Genomic DNA, 24,395 nt, shown 5'->3' on the forward strand with positions numbered 1-24,395 from the left:
CACCATGTGAAATAAAGGAAGCCGGATGGAGAGTTGAAATCCCTGACTCCCTCCCACACTCGGCTGACCACTCGTCTTCAAGTGGGAGGGAGCGACGAACTGGAAATTTACAGTGAATGTTTAAAACCCCTTTCTAGTGTTCGAGAGGTGCGTGGGAGGGTGTACACGTGCAGGTAAGGCTGGTTGTACAACAGCTCACCCCCGTCATCATTTCCATTATTGTGAATATTAAAATGTCTAAAAGCTAAAAAACTTGTTTCCAACATTTTGTGCAATGTGTGTTCTTTTATGTTAGATTTAATTTTACAGATAAAATAAAAACGCAGCATTCCTTGAAGGAATTCATATCATCATCCTCCCCCTCTTAAACTGAGATCATCTTATATTCAGAGGAGATGGGGTTCAAGCTGTTTTGCTCATTTTGTGAGATCTGTTAATGCTGGAAGTATGAGGATAACTCTCAGATACCACAAAATTTAGTTCAGTATCTGTAAAACTGGCTGTGTTAGAGCCGTTTTTGTTTTTGCTAAGGTTGCTTAGCTGACTGGTGCTTTTGGAGTTGTTCCATATTTATAATTTCTTATCTCACACTCTTCTTTGCAGGTGTAATCTCCTTCACTGACACCTATCGGGAATGAATCAGTTCACTAACCAAACATCACTATCTCGTGCCTATGACTGTTGCACAACGCGCAGCACCGTTTTCAAGCTTCAATGACCAAATCAGGTATCGATGGCATAAGTAATTGTGCAGTTTCGTAGTTGAAGGACCTCTGACTTTGGAGTTAATTTATGCCTCATCGGAATAATTAGCATCTTTAAACTATCTCTTCCCTCCTCATATTAACAAGGTTCATCACTATTTTTGTTTTTACAAAATGGGTATATTTAACAATCATTGAAAAGATTTTTACAAGCAAGTGAGGCAGAAGAAGTAAGATGATGCTGAGATGTATGTCGAAGCCAATGTTTGGAAATCCCTTAAACATAAAGAGATGACACATTAAAATGTGGGAGGATGATTTTATAACCAGTTAAGTTGAAAATATAAACACACCAGCTTTCAAATGTAATGATTTATGTGTCAAATCTCAAAAACTACCTACCAGAGTTTATATTTAGCTAAACATGACCACAGAGGAGTGACAGTTTGTGACACTGTATCATGTTTTGGACAAATACTAAGAGGAAAAGCAGAAGCAGAGTGTGAAAGAAAAGCAGATACATCTGTGCTTTCTTTAGAAAGTGTGGCCTCGTCTGTAAAAGCAGAAGTTTTGGTCATTTCCTGGTGTGAAGCATTTAAGGTGTTTGTTAACTCAACACCAAGGATAAAACACATCAACAATGATCCTGTTACTGCAGTAATTCTTCATCGTTCCTGTTGAATTATTTCCAGTGCAGCTGAATTCTTTTAATATCACAGTTTATCTTTGAGCACATTCTCACCCAGAGCCATTTTATCTTAGAATAAGGAGGCAATTAAACTGTCAAAGAACCATATTCCATCACATCCATATAGATACATGAACAGTCAGCAGGGTTTTTATGTCCACTTGATGCAACTCTGAACATTTATGTTAAAGTTATGAGTCAACATTTAAAGTAAAGCCACAATCTTTCTTTTATTAAAAAAAACCCAGCATGTTTAGGTGGCAGAGGATATTTTCAATCATGTTTTCACTCCGTAGAAGGAAAAGAAACATCCTGGCGACGCTGGAACACTGATGTCCTCCACTTAAACCTAATGAGCTGCTCATGTTAAAGCTTCTGTAATGAAATTCAAACTGACATTTCAGCCCAACGCAAGTATTAATAAGGCTGCTGTTATTTCTCCGTGGCTGCTTGACTTTTAAATTAAATGTCTAATAAACTGTCAGTGAGGGGGTTCTGTGTGTGTGTGTGTGTGTGTGTACGTGACAAGGCAGCATAGTGGGAGAATTCCTATAATCTAAACTTTTTTCGGTGTGTGAGTGTGAGGGTAAAATAAAATACAGCACTTGTCAGTTTCAGGAACAGAAACAGAAACAGACAGGAAAAGAAAAAAAATGTAATTTCATGTTTAAGACAATGTGATGGTATTTTTTTAAGGTTTGGTTAAAATGGTGACAACTCTGTTATTTATCGATATAAGATCATTTTAGTCTGAAACTGGCATGAAAGGTGATGGGCGATATGCCTTTTATTTATTCAAGTTTAGATCCTTGAGTTAAAACACTGAGAATTGTAAAAGAAAAGCTGAGAAATAAAAGTGCATATTGATTTCAAAATTAGGGAGTATTTCTTTAATAAAATAAGGCTAGAAAAATCAATTTTTTTTATTTTAGCAAGAGTTTGATTTTAGCATTTGTCTTAACCTCCTTAGAGTAAACTGAGACAAACATGCTGTTTTTAACATCTGCACAAAAAAAACAAAATAATAATCTCAATTTAAAGATTTAGCAATGTTCAGTGATGAAAGAGGCAATCTATTTGCTGCTGAAAATGCACAACTTTTAAGGGCAGAAAGTTGGTGAACTGGCAGAAGCAGCATCAGAACCGGCTGTAAAAGATGAATCAGGAAATAAGTGTGCAGAAAAAGACAGGAGCATCCATTCACAAAGCATCTCTGCACAGGTGGTGCTGGTGCTCTTCCTAAATGGAAGTTAAAAAGACTGAGACCTTTAATCTCGAGATCTCAAGATACTGAAAGCAACATCAGATAAAGAACTGAGACAACAATGCTTCAAAAGGGAGAGAAGCTGACACAGGAGCTGAGACGAAGAGTTGGATACAATCTTATGAGCTAAAACTGCATTTGTCTAAAACAGCCACACAACCACAAACATGTTGTTCTCCTCAGAGCTTTAAACGGTGTTGGCTTTTGTTCAGCACAAGAAAATTGCCGAGGAGATCTGATACAAACGGTTGAAACTTGAATGCAGTCATTAGAGATTGTTTTGAAAAACTGTGCATTCAGTCTGCAGGTTGCAATCAATTCAGTACATGTGAGCTGAAAGTCCCAGTGAGCTTCTCACTTGGAAATCTATTCATAGGGCAGGAGTTCGACTCAACTCAAGCAAGTTGGTTTGTTCTTTATGTGTTTTTCAAACTTATGGCACACAGTATAACTTCTTCTGAAGCAGTCACAAAAAATAAATACTATCACCGAGACAAATGCAAACTCCATAAGAGGAAAACCAATTTCACACATAATGACGAGCTTTGAGATTCATAAAGCAACGAGTGTCCTGCTGCTTAATTCCCATAAATAAACACAACATGTGGACATGCTGCCTCAGTAACACAGATGATTGCAGCATAAGTTGTTATTAATAAACTTTATAAAAGCATCATTTAGTCTCGGGACAATGTGTCAAAGGTCAGAAAGTGTGAAACAGCGATGACTGCTTTCCTCTTCTCTAATTGGCCTCTCATGTCTGTCAGGAAGGAGGATTTTTTATTTTTTTACCGACCCAGCACATCATTCTCAAATAGTATCTTGATGAAGCAGCAAATGATTTTGATAACATCTTAGATGTAAATAAAACAGAAATGACAATTTAAAGTAAAATGTTTTGACTGGTAGGGATGCTGATTATAAATCTCAGTCAAGGCAATTTTTGTTTGAATATATGAACTTAGAAAAGTTAAACAAACAGAGAAAAGAAAATTAGATTGTTCACGAAATTCTGAAATGTAAAAATGTGAAGAATAAGAGTTCAGAGCAAGCATGGCCTACATTGTACTCAAACGAGGAACTACCTCACAGACACAGTGACCTTCAGTGGCTAACAGGGTGGCATCGATTATGATATGAAATATATTTAAATTTGTATTTCACAACAAGATGCTAAATACAAAATACAAAATGCAAACACAAATATTTGAATCTGTCTCAAATGACTTCATTGATATTGAGGACAAAAAAAACTTGAATAAGATAATTGTATAACCATAACTTTTGTGCACAAAATGGTTGTCATGGTTTTATATTTAATTGTTTTGCATGTATCAGTTTTCTATTACACATATAAAACTGGACTAATCAGCTAGAATATTAGCATGAATGTTAAAACAGGTATGACGTATAAGACGTGGACACAGAACCTCTGGCGTCAGGACGCAGATGGATCCTGGGAGCTGCAGGAAGGAAGAAGCTCTCGTTTAATCAACTTGGATCTGGTAAATATGGGTAAAATTTGGGTAAACATCTTGGTCCTTTTTTATTGTATCTGTTCTTACTGTGTGATATTACATATTATCCTGCAGAGTGAGGGGAAAGCTGTTGCCATGGGGAGTTTGCCTGGTTTGTTGTGTTTGTGTGGACGATGCATGTCAATGTGACATCCACATCAATGTCAGCACTTAGAAATTCCCTGCAGAACGTTCAGTTTTAACAAGAGAAATTTTATTAACTTACACTTTCACAGATGTCAGGTTGATAGATGTTTGTACTTGTTGTTCTCATTTTGACTAATTTCATGTACCTTTTTAGCTGTTTTTTTTGGGAATATTGGTCGACGTGTATCATGAATGAATTTCATGATTCATTCTTAGTTAAGATTCCACAAATATATAATCTATAAATAAGCACAATTATCACTGTGTGACAGGGCTAAGTGCCACTGTTATGACAAATTTTCACACGTCACAGTGTTACACAGTATTTATCCTTTCTTCACAGCATCTTGTTTTTTTCTTTCACTGTTCCACTAGAACAGGAAATCAATAAACTGAATTGCAAAATTGTTGTTGCTCTCAAGAAAACCCATCTTGGATAAATCAATTTATTTATTTTTTTCCCCACACAATTAGATTTTTCAGCAGTTTATTGTACACTGCTTCAGTGATAGGCAGTCAAATGTTTTTCACACCAGTAGACCATAAAAAGTGTGTTTCACCCACATATTATTTTGATTACATTTTGAAGTGGTACCCAGAGTGATGCTGTCTCATTAATAAGGGTTTCACATTAGCCAATAAATATATATATATTATATACATAATGTAAAAGTACCCTTGACAGAAGATAAAAGTAAAATGAAATTTCCAACTAAAATCTTATATCTTATTTACAATTTAGTTTTCTCCATAGAAAAAATATGACAACATAACAGGCTTTGGGTCTATTTTCGGTCTCATTATTCTAGTTTAGATGTCAGCCTTAAAGGCCCGTTGAGCCCCTAAAATAATTATTACGCATCAAGAGTTCTTCCTACTAATTGTTGTCCAAACACTTTGGAGTTTGGGGGAAAATATCTTCAGGTAGCAGGCAGAGAAATGAGTTTTAGGATAACCAAAGGCATGAAAACAAATTTTAAGCTTTATTTACTGAATAAAAAGAAGACCCAAGGCACAAATACGCAACAGATGTCAAACAATCAGAAAACTCGAAACCAGTTAAATAAAATAATCAACAGAAGTTCAAAATTATTATTGAAAGTACAGAACACAGCTAAGGAAAATCTTTTCAAAAACTAATGTCAGTACCCCGCAGGGCTGACTCGTTGGTGAACAGCATTCCCGACTGAGTCTCCAAAATGTCTGAAAACATTTGCAGGGGTTCTCAATTTCCTTGAGTGAGGCACAGTCTTGCAATTTTGTTGCTTCGAGTTTTGAACATGTTAAAAAAAAAATTGGCGCAACAAATCTTCTCTGAAAATAGATGCAGACTTGTAGTGAATTTCTTAGACCCATCTCAACAGCCTGAAGCTGTATTTTAAGACCTGCAGGAGCTTTCCAATGGTGGAAAACATCCGAGGCTTCAGCCCTGAATGTCTAGACCTAAAAACCACAAAGATGATGATTAATAATTATTAAAACTCTGTTCCGGATCTGTCATTGTTTCTAAAGTGTATTTCAGTTAATTAAATCCTAAACGTGTGGGTGGTTGCTAAGGTGGGTACAGATTGGGCCAAGGTGAGTGTAATGTAGTTCGAGGTGGACGATGAAATAATGTGCACGACCTAGAATACAGTTTTGAAATTTGTGCACACAGTCTTGGCCACACAGCTTACTGGTGACTTGGTCACAAACACCTAAATTTTGGTGAGATTATAACTGAAAATTCCCCCATTTTCTAACAGTTTAGGATCCCCAACTAGTCTGCAACATTTGCAGGCTAGTGAGATCAGCATCAGAGAGAGAAAGCAACTAAATTTAAAGACCAAGGCCAAAAGTACTCTGTAAAATAGAATTTTGCTAGTTTGGTATTTCAGCATAGTTGGACAGTATTTGAACTGTTGTGACATAAAATGATTAGTTAAAAACTCAACAACTCAAAAACAGGTTTAATGGAAATGCCATACTGAATTAGAAAAGTTGATTCTGGAGGTCAGACTGGTGGGTGGATTGTTTCCTGTGTTTGGGTCATTATTGCTTCGGTTCTGTTTCCTCGTCTTCCAGCTAAAGTCATCCTTCACACCACTTTTCATTGCATTCAAGACAGTTTTTACATATAACATTTTTGAGGAGTTCACTAATATTTCTTAACTAAAGCATTTTACATGTACCTGCATCTGCAACTGGATTAACACCTCCATCCTCTTAACTGTGTGGGTTGACACAGATTTGCTTCTATTTAATTAGCTTGTCTGATATTTTTATTCCTACTAATCATTTGAGCATTTTGTACAGAGATTATTTGCATTTGTGAGGAGGTGTGTTGATGAAGTAAGTTTCAGTAACATCACAAGTGTGGCCGTTGAAGTGCACTTCGAGATGTTTTTAAGGAACTGGAACATCTTTAATGACTGTGGATCTAAATCAGTTTTAAAATCCTCGTTTTGAGGGAGGAAGACTGTAAGGGCGAGATAGACAAATTTTACCTGAACTGAGGAGGAATTTTTAGATGATGGAAGACGTTTAAATAAATACTTTAAAAGTGGTCTTTTCAGGAAATTCACAAAGCAAACAGAAAAGGTGTCTCTGAACTGACAATGGATTTCTCTTTATTCTGTTCACTTTGCAGTGATTTACTGGAGTGAATCTGAGATTAGAGGAAAGATATCAGGAACAACAGGTTTTTTTATGTTGAGCAAAGCACTGTGATGTAAAGCATCAGACTTGAGCCTCTCGCTGTCACACTTGGATTAAGGATTACACCCCCCTGACCCCCACCCCACATACACGCACACACAGGGACAAATGTGGGATTATATTCGTGTGCAGTTGTGTGCACTGCAGGACTGAAGCGAGACCTACAGATATCTGACACCGCCGAGACACACAGGTGGTTTTTGAGGCTGTTCAGACAGCTGAGTCAAAAGGTTTTAGAAAAGAAAAGATTAAAGGTTGCTTTGAAGAATAAGAGAGACAAGAAAAAAGTACTCCAGAGATTAAAGAAAAGCAGGGAGAGGAGGACTGAATGACCAGTGCTGTGAAACTACTGAATATGCACCTAATGCAACTGCATCAAGAGCAGACACGAATAAATTTGTTGGTTCTTACAGCCCATTGAAACAATGCTTAATTTGTCTTGAAAAGTATTCAGTTAAAGGCAATTATCTGATGTATATCTGCAGAACTTTGTTATGTGATAGAGTAAACAAAAGAAATGTGGGTTTTGTTTTTTTGATTTTAGACAGATATGTACAAACAGATTTGTTGCTGTATTAATCCTTGCATTTTTCCAACTAAGTGTTTGACCTTAATTAGTGTCACAGATGCCTTCCAGGTTTTAAAAGGAACAAAAATGCCTCTGGGTAGTTTGGTGTCATTGTGTGCATCTGAACATGGAGCAGAGACAGCAAAGGTAAGAGCTGCCTGAGGAGCTCAGAAAAGATTAGGTATCTCTCCGTCCATCTCTTTCTTCACCATGACGGACCAGAGAACAGCCTTATTATGTGGATGAAGCCTGAGTTTGTTGATCCGTCTCGTGCTCCATCTTACCATCACAGAACAAGACTTCTGGATACAAAGACAAAGACTCAAACACCAACCTGGAGGGACAGGAGTAAAAACTTGTTCATCTTTTCAACTTCACTAAACCTAAGGAGGTGATCTGTTGCTTTTAAGAGAATTAGGTGTAAAATAAATCAAATGTGTACAGATTTAATAAACTCCAGGAGTGGATCTCTTCCAGTTCTGTTTTTTTACACCTGGCCACATATTTTTGCATCCAGAATTGTATTTGAACTGCTTAAAGTTTTCATATCTTAATGTGTCATTTATGAACTTGAGTCACTCTTCTTATTTTATGCTTATCTATGTAATATTAAAAATACAGTTTTGTGAGGTTCTTTGAGGCAAATGCTATTCACCTATTTCACTGTATGCCATTTTCTTTATCTGCTAATTATACAATAGTTCTTTTATTGTAGAAATTTGACCATTTTCAGCTTGTGTTTTGACTTTTATCCCCCCACATTATTAAAAGCCCAACATTAAATCTGATGAAAGAACATTCAAAAGACATGAAGCTTATATAACCCTTTAAAATCCCAATCTTTTCATTTTGAGGACATTTGAGATATAAATCACACAGCCTGGTAACGCATGTCAAAAAAAGTCTCAGAGAGGTAATTTAATAAAGAAGGATCTGAACAAGCTTCTCATGTCAGATATTAAACTACGTCGAGTGGGTTTTAATATATGCTTCACCAGTGACTAAAGGTGAGAGCCACAGCTTTGTGGGCTTTATTGAACAGAGGCCTGAAATTAATAATCAATAATAAAAAAAGGAAAGGAAGAAGTCAAATTAAGCTCTGCAATCGGGTTAATGATGAAGAATGACCCAGTCTTGCTACCAGTTAAACACTTGAGTGTAAAGCACCACCCACCTCTGGTGCAGACACCCCTCTCCTCCTCTCCTGGTGTGCAGCAGGCGTCATTCTGGGGGCGGTGGGCTCCTCTGTCATCAGCAGCATCCTCAGCCAATGGGTACCAACCAGCGGAGGAGAGTCTTAAAGGACCCTCCGGAGCGCGGCGGATCAGAGCGCAGCGCCGGATGAGACTCCCACATCTGCAGCAGCTCGGATCCTGGACTTTCTACCTCTTTATTCTTGTTTTGTGGACTTCAGGCGTTATAAAAAAAAAGCCTCTGCTATATGGATTTCCAACACTGAAATGGCGCTCTGCGGGTTCTTCTGGCATCTTGAAAAGAATTTAAAACTGAAAGTGAGTACAGTGGACTGACTTTAAAATATACCAACCGTATTATAAATGCAAAAGTGCCTGAAGTGGTTATTTCCCGAAGAATATCACAAAAGTCGCGCTTCTCTGTGCGCGCCGGAGCAGCTTTTTATTTTAAGGGACTTCTCTTTGTTTTAAGACTTAATGGGTGGATTTGATGGGTTTTCGCATGGCTGCGCGCTTCAGATGGATATGTAGTGAAGAAAAAGAGCTTAAGGATATAACAGCTGAAAGTCACAGGCAGGATAAGTAAAGACAAGAGTAGTCTGAGTCTATGGTGTATTTTTGATCACTGCAGCGTGCACCGTGAAATCAGAGTCTAAAGTTTTATTTTATTTTGTAAGCTGCAGAAATAGCCCAGGTCTCTGTTTGAATCACACATTTCTAATCAAATTGTTTTCCGTGCGCACCAAAGAAACACAGTTACCAAATAAGGACTTTCCTGCGGGAAAGGAGATTTCAATTTGACGCCCTTATTACGAAAAACTCTAAATTTAAAGTTATTATATATCTCCAGATAAAAATCTTCCATAGTCTGGACACGTTTTAGCTAAATTAGACTCAGTGAATTAATTCAACAAAGATAAAAAACGCATTTTAAGAGTTGAAGAGTGAAGGATGTTCAGGAACCAGCAGGATTAAAATAAATAAATAAATAAATAAATAAATAAACGGGTGTCAGCTGAGTTTTGTTTACTACTACAGCTGCTGGTATCCAGATTATTGCGTCATCCTGCCTCGAGCTCAAGTTCCATCCATCCATCCATCCATCCATCCATCCATCCATCCATCCATCCATCACCACGGGGCTGCCTGAGCCCTACTCACGTGCGCGCGTACAGCGAATCTCGCGTGCCAACTGATGTCAAATCAACTTTGTTTGCAGCATCATCAGCATCATCCCTTCCTTTTAATGTCACCCTGCTCTGATGCAACATGATTTGTTTTCTAAGAATTTATCATTTAGGTGTATTAAGTGCTACTAACTAATAAACAAATTTACATTTCCACTATAGTAGCTTTATATATATATAAATTTCCAAAAGTATTCACTCATCTCCCTTCACACACATATAAACATGAGCGACATCTTATTCCTAATCCACAGGGTTGACCCACTCTTTGCAGTTATAATGTCTTTAACTCTCCTATGAAGGCTTTCCACAAGGTTTAGGAGTTTTTATGGGAATTTTTGACCATCGTTCCTGAAGCACATTTGTGAGGTCAGACACTGATGTTGGACAGAAGACCTGGCTCACAGTCTCTGCTCTAATTCATCCCAAAGGTGTTCTGTCAGGTTGAGGTCAGGACTTTGTATTGGCCAGTCAAGTTCTTCCACACAAACTCACTCATCCAGGTTTTTATGGACCTTGCTTTGTGCACTGGTGCACAGTCATGTTGGAACAGGAAGGGGCCGTCCCCAAACTGTTGCCCACAAAGTTGGGACTTTGAAATTGTCCAAAATGTCTTGGTATACTAAAGCATTAAGAGTTCATTTCACTGAAACTTAGTGAAGGAACCGAATTCCTGAAAAACAACCCCAAACCACAATTCCACCTCCACCAAATTTTACACTTGAAACAGTGCAGTCAGACAAGTACTATTCTACTGGCAACTGCAAAATCCAGACTCATCCAGAGAGGATACTGCAAGACAGAGAAGGATGATTCATCACTCCAGAGAATAAGTCTCCACTGCTCTGGAGTCCAGTGGTGGCGTGCTTTACACCACTGCATCTGATGCTTTGCATCGCACTTGTTGATGTAGGGCTTGGATGAAGCTGCTTGGCCTCAGAAAACCCATTCCATAAAACTATCTACACACTGTTCTTGAGCTAATCTGAGGACCACATGAACTTTGATGGTCGGTAGCTACTGATTTTGCAGAACGTTGGTGACCTCTGTGCACTATGAGCCTCAGCATACGCTGAGCCAGCTCTTTGATTATTTGTGGCCTACTACTTCATGGCCAAGTTGCTGTCAATCCCAATCACTTCCACTTTGTTATTATACCTCTAAGGGTTGACTGTGAAATATTTAGTAGAAATTTTATGACTGGACTTATTGCACAGGTGGCATCCTACCATGATACCACGCTGGACTTCACTGAGCTCTTGAGAGCAACTCATTCTTTCACAAGTGTTTGTAGAAGCAATCTGCATGCTTAGGCGCTTGATTTTATAAACTTGTAGCCATGGAAGTTATATGTATATATATATATATATATATATATATATATATATATATATGCAGCGGTAGAGATGAGGCAGGAACTAGGTGTCTCTGATAATAAAGGAGAAGTTTTTGGCAACAGAGAGGGTTGATTTGCAAGACAGCTGATGAACGGGGACATGAGAAACAATTGATGGGGACATGTGGTCATTGGGCATCAGGTGGATGAGTGATGAATTACAGTGACAGCAGAAGAACATAAAAATGCAAAGGCTACAGATGGAGGAAGGAAAGATACAATCACTACTGAATTCTTTGTGTATCTGAACATGACAATAACAAAAATTGTGTTACTATGAAAAAGAAACTCAAGTGAAGATGCACCTGAAGTCATACAGTGATGACTGGGATGTAGTACCATCTAGCAGCACAAGTTACAAATCACATCATCATCCATAAATAATGAAAACAAAACTCCGGGTTTTTTTGTCCAGACATGAATAAAAATGCAGATATGACTAATATATTGTATTTCTTACAACAGGTTGATCTAAATATTGTGGTACAGTCTGGAATTATTTTTATCTACTATTAGAGAAAGGATTGTGTGGTAATAACTTGTAATGAACTAAGCAGAGACATGAGACAGAGCTGCTGCATCTTGCAGCTCAAACAGTGGTCCAAACCAGACAGAAAAAAGTAGTCAATCATTTTTCCATTTTTTTAATGACAGTCATGCATTTTTTGGATATGAATGCTAAAAATTCACAATTTTAATAACATCTGCAAACATTTATAATTAATATTGTGTATCCTTGACATTGTTGCTTTGGTATTCAATGTCCAAATTTTGGGTTTTGTTTGATTTCTGTCCTCTGTTTCAAAGCCATTACTTCATGTCTGATTTTTTTTCTGTTTCTCTTCATTTCAGGTTACGCTGTGAACGTTTATCAATCCTTTTCCCAATGATTGAGACCAGCACACTGACTATGTTGGACAGAACTGAACCAGCACTCTGCACGGTGTGCTGCTGCACTCTGATCAATAAAATCCTCATGGTGCTCTTCATGGTGCTTCTGATTTTTGCCACCTTGTTTGGGAATTTGGTGACTCTGGCTGTGGTCGTGGGGAACAAACACTTCCACACACCGCAGGGCTACCTGAAGGCGTCCCTTGCTATTGCCGATCTTGCTGTGGGGATATTTGTGGTGCCGCTGTCTGTCTATGCTGAGGTCTACCTTATGGTGGCTGACTCAGCACCTGAGTGGACTTCATACAACTCACAATCAGTCACTTTTCACCCATGCAACATCATTGGTCCAATTTTCGCTGGGTGCACCTTCGTCTCCATCACAACCATCTTCCTGCTGACAATTGAGCGGAGCATTGCAGTGCTGAGGCCGCTGCACAAGGACTCTGTTATTACTCGTAAAAGGACAACAATACTCATTTTCTTCTCCTGGGTGGGGAGTTTCTTCTTGGCTGTGTCTCCAATGGTCTTCAGCAGCGAGATCGCTCTTGAGTATAACTCCTGCAGCAGGATGTGTAACTACGCCTTGGGGACCATTGGTGAGTTCCCCAGCCAGGCCTGGAACATTCTTCTCCTTTTCCCTGCATTTGACTTTACTCTTCTTGGGGGCACTGTTGTCATTAACATCATTTCTCTGTCCAGCATCAGGCAACACTCAAAACACAGGAAAACCTTGGCAGAAACTGAAATCCATACCACAAGCAATCCGACTTTCTCAGACATTAAAGCAGCTAAGACCATTGGGACCCTAACACTGGCCTTCACAGCGTCTTTCACCCCCATTGCTGTCTTTGTGGTTGGGAACGTTTTGGGGAATGAATGGTGCAACTTCTCCTTCTTTGCCTTCTGGATTTTGGCTACAAACAGTTGCTGGAATGTCATTATTTACAGTGTGAGGGATCAGAAGTTCAGACTGCGTGCACATAAACTTCTTATGCCTCACAGACAAAACACCACCAAAACCTAAACACACAAAGAACTGAAGACTTTTGGATCAGGGGGATGTCTTTTAGATGTTTGTATGTTATTTGAACTTTTTATCCACTCCATTGTGAGTCTCGTTAAGAGACCTACTGTACTGCATGTCTTGTGGATTGCTATTCTGAAGTTGCTTGAAACACCTTTTACATAAATAAAAAGCATGAAGAGTTTTATTTATACTGGATGTAAATATTCTTCTCTGTGGGCATTTGTCCTGTTCTGTGTGATGTTAAATAACGAAGGCCTGTCACAGTTTGTAAAAAGGTTGTTTACCTGAGAGTAATTTATTATAAACAGAATAAAATTAAATGTTGTTTTTGTTTTAACAATGTAAAAAGTTTATATGTTGCACAATTTTTTGCCTCAGGCACATTTATTGGTGGAAAATAAAACATTTTTTAGAATTCCATCCATCCATCCATCTGTTGTCTGCTGCTTCTTCTGGAGTCATGTCACGGGGACAGGACCTTAAACAGGGAGGCCCAGACATCTCTTTCCATAGCCACATCTTCCAGCTCTTTTGGGAGTACTCCAAAGTGGTCCCAGGCCAGCTGAGAGACACAGTCTCTTCAGCGTATCCTGGGTCTTCCCCGGGGTCTCCTCCAAGTTGGACATGACATGCCGGAACACCTTCCCAGGGAGACATCCAGGGGGCATCCTTACCAGATGTCTGAACCACCTCATCTGGCTCCTCTTGATGTGGAGGAGCAGCAGCTCTACTCCAAGTCCCTCCTGGATATTCAAACCTTTCACCTTATCTCTAAGGGAGAGTTGAGCTACCCTGCAGAGACTACCTGTATCCAAGATCTCATTTCTAGCAGAGATGGAATAATTAGGCCACCAAATCAGACCCTTTCTGGCTCCTGGCTATTCCAAGAAATTCTGTTCATGAAAGTTCTAAACAGAATTGGCAACAACAGACGGTGAAATTCAGCTCCTACCCTGAAGCGGTCCAACTTACTGCCTACAATGCGAACCAGATTCTTGCACCATTTAAAAAGGGTCCGAATGGACCATAGTATATATATACACAACATGAATATCAGGTCAAATATATTTCCACAGAGATAAAAAAACACAAGTCCTACAGCAGTGAAAGGCACACTAGGTGGGAAAAAATCCCTGCATTTTGAAGTTTAATTTATTTATGTATCAAAATAAGAATAATTTGTTTGCAAAGATTTGATCATTTGTAGACATTTCAAAAGTTAAAGTACGATATGTATGTTTCAATTCAGAAACATACATGTCAGGTCAGGTCAATCAATTGCCAAGTGATTATTTTATAGAAAAATCTGTAAAAATAAACTTGATCAATGATTATGTAAAAATCGTAAAATTTATCAAAGTAACAGTTCAGACATTTAAGGTCCAACTTTCTGATAACACATTACACAGGCTGCTATTAGAATCTAAAGTAGTAAATGAAAACATAAACTTTAACTTAAAATTTGATTTGCTTTCTGTGTTGCATTATGAAGAATATGTGGGTTTATGATGTATGCATTTATTTATATTTTGAACATTTCAACTTCTTTGGAAATGGAGTTGTAAAAAAACAAACAAAAAAAAACAGTTTGCCAAAAAGTCATTGTTATCCACCTGCAGATCTGAGACTGAAATCAAATTGTTTCAGAAACTGCCAGAAGCCTGTCTCAAGACATCAGCCTCATCTCCACATATAAAGAAAGAGGACCAGTTCAGTTTGTTTTTTGGATCGCTTAAAATTTCTAATTTTAAATTATGACATCTTGGGGGAATTGTTGGAAAGCTTTTGTCCTTGAAATGGAAATCCAGAAAGAGAAAAAGAGAGAAAAGACAATTTTCTTTGGAGGCTCTTCCCACCACCATCAGCATACATCAATACTGGTGAGTCACGGTGAGCGGGAATGAAAGCAGCAAGGTCAGAATCAGTAACAAAAGGGATGAAAGGAAAAAGTAAATGTTGGCGCTGTGCATTAAAAAGACACACTTGCTGGAAGTAAAGTGGCCTTAGAAAGAATAAAAAGGAGGAGGCAAAAAGTTGAAATGAAAGACAGCCGAGACAGATGGCAAGTAAAGAAGTGGCGACGGTCAATCAGAAACACAAATTCGAAAGCAATCACATTTGGGCGGCTTTCACAGATGATCAGGTTTGTGGCCAAAACCCAATATGTTATTTTTCTGCATAGATAAAAAAAAAAAAAAATTTCTGATGAACTCATTCACCATCTGCCTAGGCATCATTGCCCAGTCGATATAACTTCAGTGTTGTGTTACTGGAAATTAAAATATTAGAGTAATATTTATTCGAATGAATCAAGTGCTAAACTAAATCAGTAGTGTGACAGTACGTAAACTGGGACATATGTTTACTAAGAAGGACACAGTTGACTTTTATAAATGTTAAAATGGCAACTTAGTGTATAAAATGTTATTTTTTTAGTGAGTAATTAAGTAAATTAATTATCGCCCAGCACCATGAAAGACAGCTGTTGATGTAACTGCCTGTGTTTGTGTGTACGCATGTTTATTTGTCTGTTAGCAAAATGTATCATGAGCCAGTGGATGGATTTTAAAGAAATGTTTAGAAAGTAATCACTGGATGGACATCTATATCTGATTAATGTTTGGAGTCGAGCCATAGCTAATTGACCTTAGAAAACACCAAAATGGTTATAATGCAGTTAATCTTAGAGATACTGAGCTAAAAATTGGTGTGCTAGTAGCTGGGAGTGATCCTCAACATATACTTCGAGCACTAACAGATCTTTGTTTAACATTTTAGTATGCAACATGATGGGTGAAATACATTCACTCAGGGAATGCTGTTCTAATCTTCTCGACATTATTATTTATAATGTTTAAAACAGAAACAAGTTAACATGAAATTGGCCCACTTGACTGTTATTAAAACACAACCCTTGTGACTGCCTTCTTCACAGTCATTTCACGAGAGTCAAGTCTTTCTGTCTTGCTGTGTTGACATTCAACTAACAGAGCCAGGTCAAAGTATGGGGCATCATTTTAATTTGTTGGATGAGGGAGAGAAGAGAACAAGCATGCAGTGGAGTAGCATACAAAGAAGAAAACCTGGTTATCCTGAAGTGGTCTGTCGTCTCAAAAACAAATGCATTTTTTTGTAATAAAAGCCTGAGGTGCAGGTGATTCAAAACAGACAGGGGAGAGAATTCAATAAAACAAAACTGAAAGAAGTTGTTCGAATGACATTTAGATTTTTTTACTTATTGTCAAGATTTTGACAGATCACTTGAGTATCATGCTGGGCAGCAAACGGAAGAACAGCAATCAACCACTTCAGCTTCCTGCAGGAAGTTTTTATGGATCAAAGTCCACATGTGGGCGGTGGAATAAAAAAGTCAGATGCTTTATTGACAAGTAAAATAAGATTTTCTTTAACATGACCAACTAATGTTCCCTTTATTCCATGCTGTGCTGTTCACCTCAGCTTCACTTCGTAAACCCATTAAAAATCTATTGTAAATGGCATGCAGCGCTGAAAACATTACAGCATCAAGTGATTGGCTATGTCTGAAAATAGCAAACAATTTTGAAATTGGTGTGTGGACCGTAAGCAGACCATAAAGCAAAATGACGTGGAACACATAATGATCACTGAAGACAACATGAAGCTGCAGTTTGAACATTATGATAAACTATGAGTGGAAAAAACGCAGCCAGGCGCTGTAAATTCATCCCTCTGTTATGATTATAGGATGAATAATAAATCCACAACTGCATCTAAACATGATCCTGTGCTGCAGGGGGAGGAATGACTTTGAGCACCCATTGCTGACTCTCAGACAGATACTTCCAAGTTGATAATCACTGTAAGTTTAACATTAAAATAAAAGTTGGCAGTTTTTTCGGATTTATTCATGAATTGCTACCTTTCCCCCAGCCTGGGTATGTTTGTCTAATGGAGGAAACATGATGAAATGTCATACATGTCCACATGTCCTCCCACTACCTGCCGAGGCTGTCTGCTGCTTGTTTTCTTTGACTACAATGAAACGTTGAAAGGTTTCTGTACACAATCCATTACTGAAATGATGCTCTGAAATTCAATCCACCCCCTCAACTTAATAAAACTGTCTCTATATTTTAGTAGAAAAAAACTATTTAAACCATAGTGTCAGTCATTCTGAGAGTTAAAATGCTGCTTTCTTATTTAAGAGTTTCATATTGTTTATTTTGACTTCAAATTCAAATCTTGCAGCTTCTTCCATGAGCTGTACGGTCTGTTTTTTTGGTGCGACTTCAGTCTGACTCATTGTTGTGTGTTAGGCAGATGAGGCGACACCATTAACAGCATATGTGTCACAGAAAACGCACTTAATCATGACATATTTCAACAGTTAAAAGGCTGTTAGTAAGATAGGACTACTTTACAAATAATTGAAATGTATTTGTCTACATCGTTTTAATTTCTGTGCTGAAAATCAGAATCTCTCCTGCCTGCAATGAAGCCATGTGTCATTTTTGGAACAAAGGTTGTATATGAAGCGCTTATAAAGCTCAAACAATTAGAGCTGGTTTGCATCTCATCAAACATTCATATTAGAGCATCAAAGTCTTCTTGAGATACCCACTGTAAACTGCAAAAGTTAAGTTGTTCAACTTGAGGTAATTAAGTAGATTTGCCCAATTATCAGTGAAATAAGAACAAATATATTTTTGCAGATGTTTGTGAGTGTGCCTGTGTTTATTTGTCTGGACCACTGGACAAACTATAATGAAACCTTCAGAGAGTAATCACTGGGTTGACATCTACAATTGATTAACTTTAGAGTTAATCCAATTCAAGATGGCAGACAGCTAATCAACTTTGGCCTACACAAAAATGGCTATTCTTCAGTGAATTTTACTGATATTGAGTTTAAATTTACAACACATACACCAATCTCTAACATTTTATGAGATCATGCATATTGTTATTATCAAGGTTTGACTGATACAGGTAAAACGGTCATGTCTTAGACTCCTGAAGCTTTGTATGTATTTGCAGCTCAAACTGTGTACACAAATGCAGACATGTACAGGTGTATTTTTTGTTTTGTTTTATATTTATAAAGATGCAGCCATGAATTGTCCTGTTCTATGAAACCACAAACACATCACAGATTTCTGCTTTTACTGAATTGAAGTTCCTGAATACCTTTCTTATGAAAATAAAGTTTGAATCACAAATGATCGCATACAAAAACACTAAGAACAAATGCAGCCTCGCCAGATATGAAGCTTGGACAGTTGCTGGATAAATGGTAAAAAGAAAATGTGTTTTACTTGGTGCAAATGGTATGAAAACAACCAAATTAAATGCTGACAGAGGTCTTCTACTTTTTAAAATTTATAGCAATAAAAAGTTATTCTACAAATGCATTAGCATTTTTGAAAACTATAAATGCTAATGCATGAATAAACATGGCTGACCCAGGACTACCAGGTCAGCCATACTTGTGCATACTGACATTAACGTTTTTGTTTTGCTTTTTAAAAACAGGTAACTCTTTAAACTTCACTGGTGAAAATACACATTAAAAAGGAGTTAAATGAGCTGAGTGTGTTAAATGACCACAGAAAGCATGAAAACATTATCTCAGCTCTTTAAACACTCATGGTCAGCACCTGGTTGGTAGATGTTTCATGTGAGTCAACCAGGAGAAAACCAAAGGAGAAACTCTGCCATTTTCATGTTACATATGACCATCAAACAAGCCTCACCATTTTTATTTGTTTTACATGACATAGTTCTATGTGTTTGAAACACAGAACAGAGCGTTGTCTGGCACAGTGAGGGGCAGCCATGTCTCTCTGAAACAAAGAATATTATAGTCCCTGATGGTAACCCTTGCTTTGAAGTGATCTGGTTGTTTTTTAGTGACTGTATAGAGCAGAATACAAGGCAGTGGCTGATGATGGGCTTGCTGCCCGGGTTTGCTTTGGATGCTGCTGCATTCCCCCTCTGAGTTTCTTTGTTCAGTATCACAGTTCAGCACGGTTTATATTTATCCTCTCCAGGTGTGCAAAGTCATTCTGTTGTCCATGTGCAGAAACTGACACAATACCACTGGAAACCTGATTTTTTTATGTCCCAGAGGGCACAGCTGTCTTACTCTAGCACAGAAGTTGTTATATATAAGTCCAGCAGGAGAAAAACTAAATTAAAGAACTAAATCAAGAAGATCCCAGTCCATACGGAGTGATAACAAAGGTGTCCAAAATGATAAATGCATTCTACTGTAAAAGTGTTTCTTTGCTTCCAAATCAGAGGCACTGATGCTGCTGTATGTGTGAATGTCTAAGTTGACCAGGACATTTAGGACAAGTCGAAGCTCCGGTCTTTGTTAAACTGTGTCCACAGGATTAATTACCAACATTATTCATGTGCTTAATGCAATCTCTCAGGTGTGGGGTAGATGTCTTCAGTATGCTTCTCACAGACACACTGAAGGAGATTCCTGAGGATTTACAGTGTTAAACATGCTGCTTTAATCCCTGCAGGACACATATTATTACTTCACAGATTAACTGTTAATGACTTCGATTTAGCTCAGCTTGCTCTCTGCATGCTTTTTGGGTTTTATATTACTGACATCTTTAAGGACAAAGATGATTCTGACTCAGACTCTCTTCTTAAAGCAGATTTATAGCAATGTGTGTCTTTGTTTTTCACTTCCTGTGTGCATGAGGGGAACCCGACAGGCCATGCTTTAAATTAATAAGAGTATAGAGGAGTCTAGTATTTGTTACTGTTTATGTATTTCATAGCATTTACCCACATTTGTTCTCTTCATTGATCATTTTTGCTGTTTAAAAAATTACAATTTCCAAAGATTAAAGTTTGAAAGAAGTTGTTCTGACAGAGTTCTTTACTGAACCAAGTTGAGGAAAAAGTTGTAGAAAAGGCAAAGAGCCTAGAGATTTGGTTTTTAAACATCTCCGGGTTCTGCCAAAGTGCTTTACAGTAGTAGTATATTTTTCACTATGTATACAGAACTTTCTTATGTTTTTACACATAAACCAATAAGTACATCATCTTGCCTCAGGACATTTTGACACATTGCAGTAGCTGAAGCTCATTTTCTTTAATCCTCCGATTGGAAAGAGACCAACTTACCACTCGGCCAAAGCCACCATTCATATGTAAAATAAAATAAGCATATAAATTATTTTTTCATGAGTTGAAATGAACTCTTTTATAACCTTTCAGTATTTTGCTTCATGTTGTTAACTTTCCGTTTTCTCTTGATACTCTTTTTAGTCTTTGGACCTTTGCTTTACAGAACATTTGGGATCAAATCAGTAAAGCTGTAGGAGCTATTTTGTCCTTTCTATTCCTATTATTTGCTTTTCTCATATGAGGATAGTGCAATGAAAACAATGAGAAGATGAAATGTAAAACGTCATGACATTTTCATATGCTTAAATCTTTCTGCAGCCAGTACCTCAAAGTAAATTTAGACTTTAGAATCATGCTGGACTTGGATTTTTTATTTGTATAAAGATAAATGTTCCATTCTGATAATGTTTTCATACACAGCCTGAAGAGGAAAAAAACTTCCTTATGGTGGCTTGGATAAGAAGAAGAGAATTTAAGATGTTGTGTCCTCAGGGATGTTGACAATATACCACTTCTGCTCAGTATAGATTTGCATTAAACATGAAAGGAGAAACTCGCTGGAGTTTATGTCTTTGGAGGAATTTAGTCATCTGGTGAAGAGAAACCAGCCTGATATTCTAATCAGACAACCAATCAGTGCAATCATTCAGTCTGACAAATGACTCGAGTGCCTCTCAAGTCAACAGCAGATGAGGCATTTTAATTAGGTTGGGTCACTTTATCTTCAGGGATTAAACCAGAAGAAGTATCAAAGATACAAGAGAACATGAAAGATTTATTTTTAAAGAGCAGCTCAATTGACAGGGTGTTAATAACCTTATATCTCACATACAGAACCTCTGTTATGACCCATGGGTTTTGTTAGGTTTTTTTGGTTTGCATCCTTTTTGTTTGTTTATTTTCATAACTTTGGATTTTATGTTTTACTCACTGCCTCTGTTCTTGAGTTTCAGGTTTCCAGTTGTAATTTGTTAGATTCTCATCCTGTTTTGCTTCGACTGGTCTCCCAGGTTATCACATCTTTTGTTTTGCTCATTAAAAGCTATTTATCTACATCACCCACCTGTCTCTAAAGCATTTCTCATCTTTTAGGAAATGTAAAACTCTCTGTAGTGAAAAACTTTTGACCACTTTACTTGATTTTTAGAGCTCTGCATCAGTAGATTTCAGATTCAGACATACTGCTCCTCCATCCGGAAATTAAACCAGGAGCAAGTACTGATCTGCACTGGAGAGCAGTTTAAATATTTGATTAGTTAGAAACAAAAACTTTCAAAACATTTCACACACACACAATAGAAATAGAATATTGAGTAATGAATTTCTAATAAACACAACTTTAAATTAGACTCTATATGAAAAAATACTGCAGGAATTTTTTATTTTATTTATAAGAGTTTTATGTTTCAGGTTAAAAAAGTGAGAAAAGAACCTTGGATTATCAACACTTGATATATTACATCACATATGTCAGGCTTTATAGTTTCATTTTTAAGTGGAGAAGACAAAAATAAAGTGTGTCAGCATAAACAACTTATAATAAATGTTAAGCTGATGATTTGGGCTTGTTTTGCAGCCAAGGGATCTGTGCATATTGCAGTTATTAAGTTGACCGTAAAAATCAACATGTTCAAAAGTGAAATCTGAGGCCTTCAGGGCAACAGCTGAAGCTTTTTCTAAATTAGGTCAAGTTCAGAACTAAATGCTAAACTGATGAGTCACTGCACTAAGAAGTCTATACATAAACAAATACCACAATATCCACAAATAAAAGCATTGCTGCAAATAATAGAGAGTGAAACGTGAAGGAAAAGCTTCTCAGTGTGCAACAGGAATGTCCCTTTAAGACATTTGAACATGAATTCAGTGTGCTTGTATTTGCAGCTGAATGCTTATGCTCTGCACATCCCTGGCTGCAAAATAATCGGAGCAGCAGGAAGCTTTTTGAGCAGCTTCGGAGCAGCTAGGTCTGATATGGATTTAGTCACAGCGTGGAAGCTGCACAGACGCCTCTGCTCATTTACAGCTAAGAGCCAGAACACAATTTATCTGCTTCCAGTGGCCTCTAACACTGCAATCAGCCCTCTCTCAGCATCTGGGGCTTAGCAAACAACTCTCGCTTTTAGGTGCAACAAAACTTTGTTTCATTTTAAAAGTGTCACCATTCTCAGTCCTGTTTCTGAGGTCAGTCATGTGTCAAATGTAAAGCTGGGGAACATATTTGCTTTGAACTTCCGTAAGCTGTTTCTCACAGGAGCCAAATTACAGTCAGTTTGATGAGGTTGGTGTCACATAGACCAGTAAAGTTTACCTCAGAACTTAAACATCATTACCGCACCACAGGAACATTTTTATCTCAAGGTTGAATGAAATTACCACTTAAAACACATACCATTAAATGATGCTTGACTGCGATGTTTCTGAGTAAGTCAAGCGTTGCAGTTTCCACAGGTGTCAGTAGAAGCAAATCGTGAACATAATTCTGAAACCTTTTAAAACAGATGTGGTAATCCTGTTGTTTCTGAAAACTTCTATCAATTAAAGAGCACGGTTATTATTTATTATCAGTCATTATAGTGCCAACATAACTATTACAAGTTCAATATTTTCTATTTTCTGTTCTTGATAAAAATTTAAAAAGAAATCCTTCTTGCGTGTGACAAATTTTCCACAGTCTTTATCCAAGTCTCTACGCCTCTTTTGAAAGCTTCTGAAAGCACCAGGCTTTGATCGATCAATGAAATTAAACTAAAGTTGCAGCTACAAAAAAGCAGAGTGGAAATCTCTTCTAAACAGGAAAAAAAAACACACAAAACTTTACTTTTTTGTACTTTGTGGCTTTTTAGTTTATGTAATCTCATAAATTGTGTGGGTGGTCGCTTTAGTCACTTTTCACATTATTTTTCTATGTATCTTTAGCTTTTCACGCATCATTTAACAGAGTTTAAATGAAACTATGATGGTACTGCTGAGTGTAGTGCAGCCCAAACAGTGGCATATTAGTGAAAGATCTGTGTCAATAAAGTATAATAACATGTAGGATAAGGTGGATTGGTATTTATTCACCATTTCATAAGACAGGTGTGGTTTTAACAGTTTTTTAAGCTGCTATTTTGTTACAGTGACACATTTTGATTCCTGCATCTAAACATGGTCAAGAGGAACACAAAACATTTCAAATGCTGCAAAAATACAACCTGATGCGAACAAAAGCTTAAATTAAAAAAGAAAACACTAATAAATAAGGTCAGAAAAAGCAACGGAAGAAGAAGAGCCATGCTCCAGTAGCCCAGTTTAATTTAGGTTTCTTTCCTCGACAAAAGCCAATTAAGTTTACTGATTAGAGAATAGTGAAGAGGGAAAAGGCAAGTTAATTATGACGATAATGATGCACCACACCAACATGTATTAGAGAGGTGAGAGTTAATCAAAACCGTTCACATGTGGCCTAAAAATCATTAAGTCTTTTGAAATATTCGAAAAACTAACAAGATTTAACAATGTGAGAAGCTCCTTTGTGAGTTTTAAAGAAAACTAAAAACATTGGTGACAGCTGTCTCAAATTATTTACTTGTTCTTTTACTAACTTAGAGTAAAGTATCTTCACATATGGCAGCCCTTACAGAGGCACAGAGGCTGTTGAAGCAGCAGTAATCCTGAAAGTTTACTTCTTAGCAGGAACAGAAGAAGAATGACTTCCTTAAATGTTACATGATTTACACCAAAACCCCAGGGACTCAGCTGCAGGGAACCAAAGAATTTAATAGAAATGTAAGGGACTTGGCATTTTGATGAACAAGTGTTTCGCGTCAGTCTGTGTATCTGCAGACGGAAACAATAAATCTGTTGACGGGCCTAACCTCTGGATGTGTGCTCGGATCATTGAACTCATAGAGCAAGGCCAAGCGGGGGAAACAGTGACGGATGCTGCGCTTCTATCGCATCGCTCAGACCAACAATACAAGAAGAAAAAACATTC

General features: G+C 37.5%; 1 protein-coding gene across 1 annotated transcript; it reads left to right on the forward strand.

The window, feature by feature from the left end:
• Nucleotides 1–8,926: 8,926 nt before the first annotated feature.
• Nucleotides 8,927–13,655, forward strand: LOC108243220 (beta-2 adrenergic receptor). The gene is made up of 2 exons (XM_017428509.3): nt 8,927–9,096; nt 12,214–13,655. Exon 2 carries the CDS (start codon nt 12,248–12,250, stop codon nt 13,277–13,279), a length of 1,032 nt encoding a protein of 343 aa, XP_017283998.1. The 5' UTR covers nt 8,927–9,096; nt 12,214–12,247; the 3' UTR covers nt 13,280–13,655.
• The last annotated feature ends 10,740 nt before the right edge of the window (nt 13,656–24,395 follow it).

Source organism: Kryptolebias marmoratus, linkage group LG16 (assembly GCF_001649575.2).
Source record: "Kryptolebias marmoratus isolate JLee-2015 linkage group LG16, ASM164957v2, whole genome shotgun sequence".
NCBI classification, from domain to species: Eukaryota; Metazoa; Chordata; class Actinopteri; order Cyprinodontiformes; family Rivulidae; genus Kryptolebias; species Kryptolebias marmoratus.

What these genes read in the sequence shown, in the direction of transcription:
- LOC108243220 (XM_017428509.3), top strand. Translation starts at nt 12,248, where the DNA reads ATGATTGAGACCAGCACACTGACTATGTTGGACAGAACTGAACCAGCA.